Source organism: Seriola dumerili, unplaced genomic scaffold (assembly GCF_002260705.1).
Source record: "Seriola dumerili isolate Sdu_G_001 unplaced genomic scaffold, Sdu_1.0 BDQW01000109.1, whole genome shotgun sequence".
Lineage (NCBI taxonomy): Eukaryota > Metazoa > Chordata > Actinopteri > Carangiformes > Carangidae > Seriola > Seriola dumerili.
Window position 1 is genome coordinate 2,140,708 of NW_019174364.1, and position 13,102 is coordinate 2,153,809.

General features: G+C 42.5%; 1 protein-coding gene across 1 annotated transcript in view; it reads right to left on the reverse strand.

The window, feature by feature from the left end:
* The window catches only part of cacna2d2 (calcium voltage-gated channel auxiliary subunit alpha2delta 2), a 136,853-nt gene extending 131,322 nt beyond the window's left edge, over nucleotides 1-5,531 (reverse strand). Inside the window, exons 1-2 of the mRNA XM_022746733.1 lie at nucleotides 5,153-5,531; nucleotides 41-122 (exon numbers count right to left, since the gene is read on the reverse strand). Coding sequence (XP_022602454.1) covers nucleotides 41-122; nucleotides 5,153-5,268 — 198 coding nt within the window. The 5' untranslated portion in view covers nucleotides 5,269-5,531. The remainder of the gene's footprint in view (nucleotides 1-40; nucleotides 123-5,152) is intronic.
* Nucleotides 5,532-13,102: the final 7,571 nt, after the last annotated feature.

Here is a 13,102-nt window from a genome sequence, read left to right on the forward strand (position 1 = left end):
AAAATGCAGCGCGTCACATTCAGGCGTGACGTCAACTTACCGATCTCATCTGCTGAGTTCCGGTGATGTGTTGCAGAACCTTTTCCAGCTCTTTCTCGATGCGTCCAGCCCAGTGAATCATTCTGGAAAAATAAAATTAGACATTTTCAATCTGCATCCCTCCACATTACCACCTGAACATGACATCACATGAGCGTTCATTTCTCTGTCAGGGCATGTGTGTTTGTGTTTGTACGACTGTGACAGACAAAGTGAGTGTCTCCCCATCTTTGTGTGTCTCCGTCTGTGTTGGCAAACTCCCAAACTCTCCCTCTCTCTGGATCCTTATCTGGCTCTCTCCTATCTTCTATCTCTCCTAATGTCTGGGCCAGTCATCAGCACCTTCTCCCCCCCATCACACCTTGCGTATATCTGGTCGGACTGGCAGCGAACGTGCCTGTCTTGGTTCGGCTGGGATCAGCGGCTCTGCAATAAAACTGCTCAGGTCTGACAGAAGTGCACCCTAAGCAGGAGCTGATCTCCGTTAGACGGAGCCAAGTTTGGAATTAAGAGATCAAACGGCGAGAGCTCATCACTGTATATCTCGCAGCAAGCAACAAATGACTTAATGGATCAAGATTTTCACTAGATCATTTTAAAGCAGCAGCAGAGGCCAACCTGCCAACCTGGGTACACGCTGAACAATCATGGCCAACGAGAGAAAGTCTCACTCCTAAAAAAAAAAAAAAAAAGAAAAAAACAAACAAAAAAGAAAAACTCATCTTTCAGCAATCAGATGAATAAATTCTGTCATGTGTTTGCGGGCCAACCACTGACTCCGCGCCAACCTTTTCCTTTCAGCAGCCTGCAGATAGCTAATCACTAGCATCAACAGCACAACACAACAGAGTCGTTTGTCTTTTAATATGAAGACGGAGACAAATGTCATCTTTAAATGTCAGATTTGCTCAGAAGACAAGAGGGAAGACAGATTTATTAAATTGTACAAATCTGCCAAGCTGTGACAGCGCTCGCCATAATCACCAAGCCGGAGAGAGGGGCCTCGTCGGGAGAGTAACAGCAGAGCAAACACGCCAGCGATTGTGCGCACTGGCTGCATTCACAGGAGCAAGATGAAGAGAAAGCAAGAGGGCCTCCAAGAGGACTGTGCAGTGTGGGACCGCTGGGGAGAGGCCGCCGACTATGAAAAGGTCACCTCGATATGAAATAAAAACAAGCTTACAGTGAGAGCAGAGCCGAGCAGGACACAGTGATACTAACAGTGAGGGACACTACCTCTGTCCCCGAGCCAGGCAGACTTCTTACGCAACTTCATTAGTCTACATGCTACGCACACCCACACATACATATACATATATACAGCCTTGACAGACTGACATGCAGGAAGGAGTGCAGGTCTTATATTGTAAGTCTATGTAAATACACACAATATTGACCCAGCCAATCTTAAGAAAAAATTTTGATTTGAAATTCATAATGATAATTTGGGTATTGGTGTTTCATGGAATATTTAATATATACTAGGTGTGAACAAGAAAAAAAAAAACACCAGTTATGACCAAGCAGGTAGTAAATATATTCCTCGTTCATTTCTCTAAGCTTGATCTAAGGCTGGGCAACAATTTAATGTGATTGTTTATCTCCTCTCTGTATAATCTGTATGATATTCTCATATGGAGATAATTTGGGTCACAGATCTCATGTGCTGAAGACTGATAACAACTTGACAGAGCTACAAAAACTTATTCGACAGCGTAGGATGAAAATGAGTTCAACTTTTCACTGTGAGATTTTGAATATTTGAGTAAATATCAAAAGATATTATCAAGATAATTAGACTCGATAGTTACTGAAATATTCATTTTGTTCATGTAACCCTATAACCCAGTCAAATATAATTAAGAAAATTAAATGAGCTTGGAGGAAATTAGTTAGCATGACCTGTGTGTCTGCCACACGCTGTCACTATGTTCATTGTGCTGCAATGGATGTCGTCATTTCAAATACAACACTGAAATATTCTAAAATGTGGACTGTCAATGAGTGAAATCAATAAAAGATGACATATGATAAAAGTATTACATCCACATCCCAAATCTCCAGACACAGATGTGCGCCGATGTGCAGCCTTGCCACTCCCCCTTCCTGGTTTTTTCATTTTCCAATTAAGTAACGTAACAATAAATACTTATTGACAGGCAGCAAATGGTTAACCTTGCAGCTTTAACACAACTGACTGCATCAGGCCAGATCACGTGAAGCAACACGAGGGCAACACTGCCCTCTTGTAAAATGACTTAAGATCCATGTTGGACTGATTGGAAATCAAAGGAGAAAAACATTTCGAAGAACTCAGGAGACGCTGGTTTGGGAAATTACATGCACTCCTGAGGCCTAATGTTCAATGACTGCTCTGAAACCTTCTGTGTTGTGAAAGCTGTGATCTCTCTTCAAGACAGAGAAGTTGTTATTGTCCACTACATGAAAGCCGGCTGATGCTCTCCGACTCTTTGTAGTTTGATGTAGTATCACAACTTTGCCATTTGTCTCTTGTGTTTTTGGTGTTTTTCCTGCATTATGATTTATGTCGGCCAAACATTATGTGAAAAGTAGAAAATGTGATGAAATGAGTTTGGATGGACGACCTGTGTATCGGCCGCACACCGTCATCGTGTTCATGCTGCTGCTGTGGATCTCGTCATTCCAAGAACAGCACTGAAATATCTTTAAGGGCAAAGGGTGGGCTATTTTCATATGTGTGATAAAATAAATTTGGGGGCTATAGCTCGATATCAACTGAGGTAAGTAATGATGTTTTACCTTCCTAGAGAAGATTGTACATCCGTTCATTTAAATTCCAGTTATCGGAACAGGTTTTCTCCACATAATTTAGTAATGTGGAAATAATTTCCATCTTCCTGTACCCGCAAGCACACACACACACACACACACACACACACAATTCATGAACAACACGGATACACTAACTACATAGAAATCTGACCAGGCTGCCAGATGGTGAGGTGTAGGAAAGGTACACTTTCGTGGCACTGCTGTAAAAATGGACTAGAGGACACTCTGCCCTTTCTTACGGACACACTTCCTCGGCTATAGGCACTTAGACCGTCAGCATACACAAGCACTGTGTGTGTGTGTATGTGTGGGTGTGTGTGTGTGTGTGTGTGTGTGTGTGTGTGTGTGTGTGTGTGTGTGTGTGTGTGTGACAGCCACAGCAGCTCCCCATGCACTTAAATGAACAGTCGAATTCTAGCAAATAGCACAGAGATGTGGGTGACACAAAACCCAGTTTTTAAAACCCAAGAGAGGACCAGATATAATACTCACAAAATATATGACAAGACCTGGACTTTATCTTATTTTTATCTGCTCTCACAAGAACACTGATAATAATGACAAGTCATGAGATTAACATTGTGTCACTACTGTGGTGACTGTAATCTAGTAGAGCTAGAATAACCTATGTACTTTTGAAAAAACAAAGCGTATTTGGAGGGAAAAGTAAAGAGGATATTGCTATCAGATTTATAAATATAGCATTTCTGATTATACAACAGATATTCAAACGCAGTACATATAATTTAAGCATCCATGTGAATTTGTTTGCACAAAGTAATTCAAATGTAAGAGAAATGATCTACGGGCCCTCTCTTTATGGTGCTCAATCAAATCAGTGAGGCAGCTAATTGTGGGTTTAAGTCAGTAGCAGTAATAAAAAGGATAACTGATTTTCATTTGAAAGTCACCTTGGCCATCCGGAATAATAAAGCTCCAAAGATTTCACAGAGATTATCCAGCGGATGCATCAGAGAGGAATCATTGAGATTCTTGTCACTTCTGGTGAACCTGACTGACTAATCATCACTACGGGCTACACTTAGTGTTCACATCAGATCATCACGACATGATCATCATGAACAGGGCGACGTTAACATTTGAAGCATGGGCTGCTTCACAGACTTGGTTGAGGAACTGTTGCACTCTGGTTACAGGAGAGTTTTGTTACTAAACTATAAAATCTGAACTGGGATTTTAAATGAAGCAACGTTCACTTAAAAAGAAAAGGGTCATTTTTGGTTAACTGTTGTCAGTCTTGTGTTGAACCGTTCGACGACGCACAGGTGGTGAATTGTTGCTGCAGACATTATGTTTCAGCCTCCTGTGTGTGTCATTCAAGGTGAAACCGTTACACCGTTCACATTAAGAGAAAAAATGATGATTTAAACTCAAATATTATTGCAAAACCATTTCCCAACAGGTGTACGCTGAGAAAAGTCCAACAATAGTTTTGTTGGTCTACACACAGCTGGATGCTCAGCTTCTGTCTGTGCCTGCGGGTCACTGTGGCACCGGCCTCAAGTGCGTCTACATTTCAAACAGACAAAAACTTGTTGTTTTTGCTTACTGCAACAATGAGCAGGAGTCTTATCTGGAAGCCATGTTGCTGCGTTTGTTACTGAAAAGAGTCTGGGCGAGTAGTTTTGTAGTTTGGGTGAGAATCGAGCTGAGGTGCAGGGGCTTCGAGGTTTAAAGAACTGGCGCTACTGTGGGATTAACTAATTGTTTTGTTCTCTAAATCAAAGTCATCCGGTTACAAACACCAGTGTGTCCTGCTGTGGGACACACATGATTATCTCCACGGTGCGTGTGCACTATCCACTGAAGGACTTTTAAGACTAGCCTCGTTATAGCTCAGCCTATCCATCATGCGTAAATGGGATAGGCTATTCTCCCCCCATGCCGTGACAGCAAAACAACACACCGACTATTATTATTTCATTTTCATCCCCGTGGATGTTCTAATAAATTATTGCTCGGTTGGGTTATTCGCCTGTGGCACCTGTGCGTGCTCCCTGTAGCCTGTTTCCATGTTGACGATGACAAATTGAACAAGGCTGTGGGTATTAAATGCCACTGCCCACAACAACAGAAACAACAACATGGGCTCTGTGAGAGCGAGATTCATAACGCAGCGCCAGAGACGGAAGCTGCGTCTGTGTTTGAACATCAGGGACAGCAGCTCCCCTCGCACCAAGGTAAACGGCGCTGCATGTGCAGGCTTGTCGGGGCCACCTGTCCTAGTTCCGCGCTCCGCACCCCGCTTTATCCCCCCAAAACAGTGCAGGGTACTTACGTGTAGTTCTGGGGGAAGAGATGGGTCCCGTCTGTCGGCGTGGAGACGCATATGATAAGTACAGTTTGAATTGTGAAGAGGCAGAAAATACCGTACGACTGCGCGCAGATCGCCATTTTCCATTAAATATTCAAGAAACTGGGATAAATAAGAGAAGGACCGGAAGGACAGTCTCTCGCAGCTGAGCTAAGAATAACCGAGCTCCAGAGAAAGTGTGTGGTGGGAGGTGATGGTTGGCGGAGGCTTCTGGACACTTCAGTCGGGCAGTGAAATCTCAATCAGAGACGCACACAGAGGACTGGAAGCTGAAGACACGGGAGATCAGGATCAGGAAGATGCTCTGCCGCTGCTGCTGATGTGCCTGGCTGCCTATTTGCGCACTCGCTGTCCTCCCTCCCTCTCCGCCGCCGCGCACATTTGCTCCTTTTCTCTCCCACTCTCTCCAATGTAACAACCATACAGAGTAAAGCTCACCACGACAATAATAGAGTGTTCCCACCCAGACTTTCAAAATAAAACCATTTATCGTTTTTAGGGCAATACATAGCACTGATGTGACAGGAGAGTACCAGGCAGAAATTTGTTCGAAATCACTAGTACTCTTAGTAAAATGCCTTCACGTGAGAGCAGTGCTCCAACATGACAACAGCCTTAACTGGCCCGAGGTAGTGCACTTGTTATACGTACACACATAACACCAGGGCAACTTGAAAAAAAATGCCTGCTGTTGGAAAATAGGTATATTTTGGCACAACATTCGAGCATTAAGGTCGAGCGTTTTTATTTTGTTATATGAATCATTTTATTTTGAAGGTTCATTCGCTGGACTTCCTGTATTCATTCAGTCTATCTGTGGCATTTGACTCAGCTGTTGGCACAAGCGGTCCTTCCTCCATTCAAACAGCCTATTCCTGTGCGACAGACGGGGACGCGCATCAGGCCACCTCCTCTTTCTCCTCATATCCACTCTCCATGCACTGTGTCCTCCCCAAACTCGGGAGTATGAGCAGAAATCAAGGCTTTATTTTGGTAATTAGAGGCATGACTCCGGGCTGTGGGGGGGTGGGGGTGGGGGTTGGGGGGTGTATTAACTGGAGTGTAAACATTCAGCAATCACCTTGGGGCTGCTCTCCAACTACATTTGTTCTACTACTTATTAGCGCATCTGGTCCAGTGGATGAAAATTTAAATGAATGCAAGGAGAATTAATAAGCTCATTTTGGAGATACCTAGCTATTGTTTCATGCTGTCTCCAGCTATTTAGGTGAGGGGGGCTTACAAGTGTTTGAAATTTAACTTTACATGGGAGGCAGGGCATGTCTCCTTGTTTCTCATAACTGGAAGCCTCTAAATAATCATTAGCTTGCTAATAAGGTAGATTTCAGGGGACCAGGTTTCCTCTGGACATAGTATGTCAGATACTGCTCATTTTAATGGTAAACAAGAAGGAAAGATGCACTGAAACCTCAGAGTAAATCTAATTCAGCATGAAGTTAAACCCCCAGAAAGTATCTCTCTCCATCAGCTGTGTGTGTATGTGTGTGTGTGTGTGTGTACCTGTCTTATTACCTTTTCGTGCACTGCTGTTTGTTCTCTGATCTTCCCGTTTCAGCTGGAGGGCACAGGAGGTGTGACACATTTGCACCTAAGCAAAACACATTTTTTAGGTTTGTGCATGCAATAGAGAACACACAATAAAGATTTATAGCCTTTTACATAATTTGTTCCAGGTGTGTCTCCGTCCTCAATATTACAAACAGGCAACACAGTCCTTTACAAACACAGAACAGGGGAAAAGCCCGGGTTCACGACGCTTGGTCCCTTCGGCTGCTCCTGGGCGAGTCTAACATCTCTCAGCCCATTTGCTAGGTAGGCGTGGGGAGAGACAGCCGGTCTTGTGGCTGTGTTGTCCTTGGCTCAGTCAGTCAGCAGGGGACACGCAGGTGCTCTGCTACAGAAAGCCACACAGCAGTCAGCAGGGTTGCTGCACAGCATTTCTGTCTCCTCACTGGCGGGGAAGACGGGGGCTGTTTTGGTAAAAAGGACACACTGCAGGGCATAGACCTCAGCAGGGGAGGAAAAACCCACCTGATGGCAGGGATGAAGAGCTACAGCAGCAGTACCTCTGCTTATGTACACAGACGTCACGGATCATTCAGTCAGGAAAAATGTCTAGGCTCGTTCCTCAGGAAATACAAAAAAAAAAAAAAAAAAAAAGAGCTACTAATTTTTGAGACGTATTGAGCAAGCGACTCCGTCTCATCCACCTCTCCAAACAAATCTGTGGCAGAGAAGCAGGAGACAGACGTGTTTTGATTTATTATTATTCCCTGTGCAGAGAAAAATAATCTTAATTGATGGCTACTCTTGCACATTAATTTACTGTACCATACATCCCATGATGACATTAATGATAACAACAAACAGATACTGCTGGAGCGATGTGAGCTGGCTGACTCACACTAAACATTTCTGCTGACTCACAGCCACCCCTTCTCTTCTCCTTCCATTCTAACATACATTAGGCAAACTTATCTAAATGGGGCCAACAGAAAGAAAAACTAATGCACATCTAATTTTGAATTAATGCACTAATATGTGGTTTTCTCTAACAGAGAGAGCTGTACAGAGTAGAGAAGGCTTTTCTTTGTGCAAACAAAACATCAGGGGGTAGGGATGTCTCTCTGGATGAACAGAATGCCTCTGGGTGTTCAGCAGTTGCTGGGACATAGAGACGATCGGTAACTAATTTAAGCAATAATTTCTGATGTATGGCCTTGTCACACTCGACTTCGTCACACCAGAACCTTAAATGCAAATTAAATTTAATCTGCCTGTATATATGTGTGTGTGTGTGTGTGTGTGTGTGTGTGGTGGTGGTGGGCAGAAGAGTGGCAGATAAAAGAGGTGATTGCCACCCTGGGGCCTTGGATCTCATTGAACACACTACGATGCTTATAGAGAATCCACTCTTTATTAGAGCAGATCGATCAATCCAGCTAAGGGATCCGCTCAGTAAAAACACACAGATCAATGACCTCAAGCTCTGCTGATCCTCCAAACGGTGACAAAGGCAGACAAGAGGCGGGTTTGCTGCTGCTCAGGGTCTCTCTCATTGGCTGTACAGTCTCTCCTGAAGAGACTGACCTGCCAATCTGTTATTGATCCAGCGAGTAGAGCGGAAGGCGACAGCCTCCTTTCTGGGGACTGCTCCCCCAGACGGAGGCCAAGTAGGTTGGAGTAGAATTAATCACTCCTTGTTTCTCCTGTCTCCAGGCCTCGGGGAAGTCACCAGTAAAAGCACACCCCACACATCTAGACACACACACACACTGGCTGCTTATCTTCCTTTTCCTCCACCTTATCCATCTTTCTCTCCCTCCTTCACCTCCTCCTCTGTCTCTTTCTGCGGCCTGTATGCTGATGTTCTGCTGCGCTGGACAGAAAAGTGAGGCTTCACATTCTGTAAAACCTAGTCTAGTCAGCATGCTGAATGCTAAGATTTTATATTTCTGATTAGAGAGGGACTACACGTCGCATTCACCGCAGATGATAGAGCCAGCTGCCCTTGAGAGAGACTCCCGACACTCTCGGCAAACTTCAATGATTCTCTCAAGTGCTCTCTGTAAAAACAGGAGCATGATATACTGTCACTCATTTACCACACACTTTCTTTGAGGGCATTTTTTTTTTTAACCACAGGAGAGAAGACTCGGTGTGCCTTTGTCCTCTAGAAGGATATACAGAAGAGATCGGCAGAGTGATTCCAGCAATCAAGGTTATCTTCCCTCTGTGTCCTTTTCAGCTTACTCCCTGCTCACCTCGTAGCTTATCATCCCATTTTAGTTTCATCCACTCACCAGAACAGAAAGATCCCATCTAAATAACACAAAGACCGTCTTGTTTACATAAATATTTGTAAACCCCACATCCCTCGTTATTTGCACAGCTCTGTAATGTGTCTATTACCTACATGACCTTAACGCTTTTTCTACTATCAACACAAAATATCTCCTTCAGACCACAGTGCTCTATGTACCTCCTTTACTGTAAAATACAAACATACCCAGCGATGTTGGGCCGCAAGGCTCTCTGGGACTTTCATGCTCAAATGTCAGAGCGTTTCATCCTGATGATGATGACTCACTCCGCTCGCTCTTAGTCTGCATGAAAGAACAACAGCGCCGATTAATGACCCAACCTCCTCACGTGCAACAGTACGAAAACAACCACTATATCAAGTGTTACAGTGGGGCACACAAACAGTGCTATTCTGTTAAAAATACAGACATTTAGGAGAGAGATATATACATTTAAGGCAACATTTTATCACCTCCAGGGAATCCCCCGCCTAGCTCACCCACATACACAAGTGGCTGCATGTGAAAACAGAGCAAGACTCAGCACTCATTGACATGCTCTACTAGAGGCCTAATGGCCCCTGGGTAATGGCCTCTTTGGTCTTCAGGAAATCCTCCTTCATGCATACATCAAAGCTGGGATTGAGAAGGATAGAGAGTGGAAAATAGAGGGGAGGAAAGAGACATCAGTGCCACACAGGGAGCGGAGAGAGGAGAGGAAGAAGCTGAAAGAAGCTCTTACCCTAGTCCATTTTGGTTTATGATTTTCATGACAAGGTCAATCTGAGATATTCTAGACTCAAGGTTTGCATCAGCATGGTATACCGACGGTATAGTAGCACTCTTCCATTAGGGCCTTTACAAATTAGTTTATTTATTCTTTGCTCAGATATTGACTCATTTAAATCATAATTTTGCCAGTTTTAGACTACTTTATTTAGGGCACGTGCTTGTAAAGCTGCTTGTTAGAACTTAAGAACGTTGGCTTCTTTTGTTTTGTGGAAAAACGTGCGTATCATTTCTGTATTACTACCAACCCAGCTGTCTTATTGACACGTATCAAAAGATTTCAACAGTAATCATCCTCACCTTCTCATTTTAACCAGTTATTCATCCAGTTTATCCCTGCATTATTAGATGATTAGTTCATTAACCGATTAGCTGAATTTTGATAATCAATCATTGAGTCATATTACGGTAAAGGGAATGTCTTTGTTTTTGCAACTATTGGTAAGACTATACAATCATTTTAAATGTTACTTTCAGCTCAGAGAAATGATAACGGGCATTATACACTATTCTGACATTTTACTGACAAATTAATTAACTAATTAATCAAGAAAATAATCAGCAAATTAACTGATAGTGAAATTAATTGTTACTTCGAGCCATACTCATCATTCTCTGTCAGTCTCTTTCTTTTTGTCACTCCACGTCAGTCACTCTATTTTTCTCTTGCTGCTGACACGCAGCATTCCAGAGTTGTCAGCCAGCTGCTATAACACAAGACCTGTAGCCCATCGGCCCACAACACACCCCGCCTCTCCTCACTGTCCATGAGCCATCTGCTTAGTCTGCATATTGCAGATCTGTCAATGCTATCTAATTATAATTCAAACAAAACTGTTCATTGTGACCCTGACTGTGTTTGCAAAAGTTCTGGCTTGCTCCATATGGTAGGTAAAGCCAAGGCACCTTTCTTTATGTATGCATCTATCCATATATATATGTATATATGTGTGTGTGTGTGTGTGTGTGTGTGTTTGTGTGTACATATATGTATGTGGTCTCTTTCCGGTGGGTAAATACAGCAGAACATTGCTCACCCACAGTCAGAGAAAGCTATGACCTCTACATGTCCTACACCATGCAGCGGAGCATGTGAATCCTGCCCCACGCAATGATTTTCATCTACTAGCGGGATTCAGGAAACCTCTTTTTTTTTTTCCCCAAACGCCTTTGTAGCAATCATATTGTTTCAAAAATCAGATGAAATAAAGCGATTTGAAGAGGATTAAATTTGGGTGAAAATGAAATGGGGAGTTACTTCAAGCTGCTCCACAGTGATATGCCGACATCAAATTGGCCTTCAATACGTCTGCAGTGAGAGAAGGACTCGGTGTCGGCATATAGAGCACATTAAACAGTGTCAGTGTTAAAGAGGCAAAACTAACAGGCCTGTGGCGCCTTTAGTGGTTTGATAAGGAGAGCGGGTGGTCCTGACTGAACGTGGTCTACTCCTCTTCTCTTGTCACTGTGGAGTGAGAAGTGCATAGTCGCTTGCCCGCCCTGCCGTCACATTAAAGCGCATCTTAATTGGCATTAAAACTGGCGATAAGGGCTTAATGAAGGAATTAATAGATAACACACATTCTGGAGCTTATTCTCCACAGTCACACTCTGACAGACACATAAACACACAGCTGTACTCAAACTGGCAGATTTTACAACCAGAGACAGTGAGTGAGAATTCATGAGGAAATAGATGGTCTGCAGTAGGAGGCGGGACCAAGACTGAAAGCCTCTAATACGTCACATCACCTTGCATGACAACAGCTAACCTTCTCAGGGTGTACAGTTGGAGCTTTGGCCTTAAATGGGATGGTTCACACCTGCATCACTCTTGAGCTGTTTAATAGGTTTTTTTTTTCATTTAATTACCCATTTAAAGGTAAACACTCAATGAAAAAAGAGTTTCACTTTTATGTAGAGAGTATGTAATGTATCAGATACATACCTGTTGGTTGACTGGTTTATGAATAGTTTATCTTTATAAGGCCAAGCGCATAACATAGACCAATACCACATATCACAGCGTTAATAGACTAAGCTAGTCTGCAACATCTGTCCCTTGTTGGCCAATGATACAATAAAACAGAGATGAAAAAACTCAAGATAATTTAAGCAATTCTTTTTAACAATTCTCTAGTTCGATCTTCTCAATTGTGGGGATTTGCTGCCTTTCTTGTATAAGAGTAATCACTGAAACACACACACCACACTGAGAAAATCTAAAATGATCACTGAGGTGGTTGGAGAAAACAATCAAATTAAAGACATTATCCCTGAGAAACAACATTATTAAATGATCAATAATCAAATCAAATAATCAACAGATTAATCAACAATCATTAGTTGCAGCCCTACAATGAAAATACCATGTAATACTGTCTCAACTTGAGTTTCTAATGATGCCGTTCATGATAAGTTTGTTTCAAATTGTGGTCACCGTTCATCCCTGTCACTGCAGTTTGTCTGTTTTCATATTAGAGTGTTTTTGATATTGTTGGATTTGGCATATTAACCCAGAGCACGATTACTTGACTGGGGGGACAGAAGCTTCAAAACAAGCTAAAATACATATGACACAATATTGTACTACAAAACAGTTCTGGCCAGTGTGTTAGCAAACAATGAGCTACTTACATTCAACAGACGCAGGTGAGAGTCGTGTTTTCCGGACACCTGAGGAGTTCTCGGTTATTTCGTCATTACAAGAGCCATTTGGCTAAATGTTAATACCAAAAATATTGTTCTTTTACCATATAAACCATTCAGCAAAAGGGAATGGATTGGTCAGTGGCTGCTTCAGGGCTTATCCAATCAGCTTCCCGTTAGGCGGGACATTTATCACGCTCCAAAGCTTTCTGTTTCACCGGTGTTATGACATGCCAAATAACGATCAATAATACAGCAAAATCTGCCACTAGATTCATAAGGTAAGATCATTTTAAAAGTGTATTATTATAAAATGTTGTGTTGACATTGTGTTGACATTGGCTGCCACTTGTGTGTTGACTGGGGCTGCAACAACGATGATTATTATCATTATCTGTTGGCAGTTTTTTTGATTCTCTTATCAATTATTTAGTCTTTAAAATGTAAAAATTGTCCATCACAATTTCCCAGAGCTTAAGGTGACATCTCCAAATTCCTTGATTTGATCAATTCACAGTGCAGAAAAAACAAGAGTTTTTAAATGTGCAATGAAATAAAAAGCAGCAACTGTTCATATTGGGAGATTGCAAACAGTGAATGTTTGTCAACATGGCTTGATAAATAATAATAATGAAAAAAAATTAATCAAATA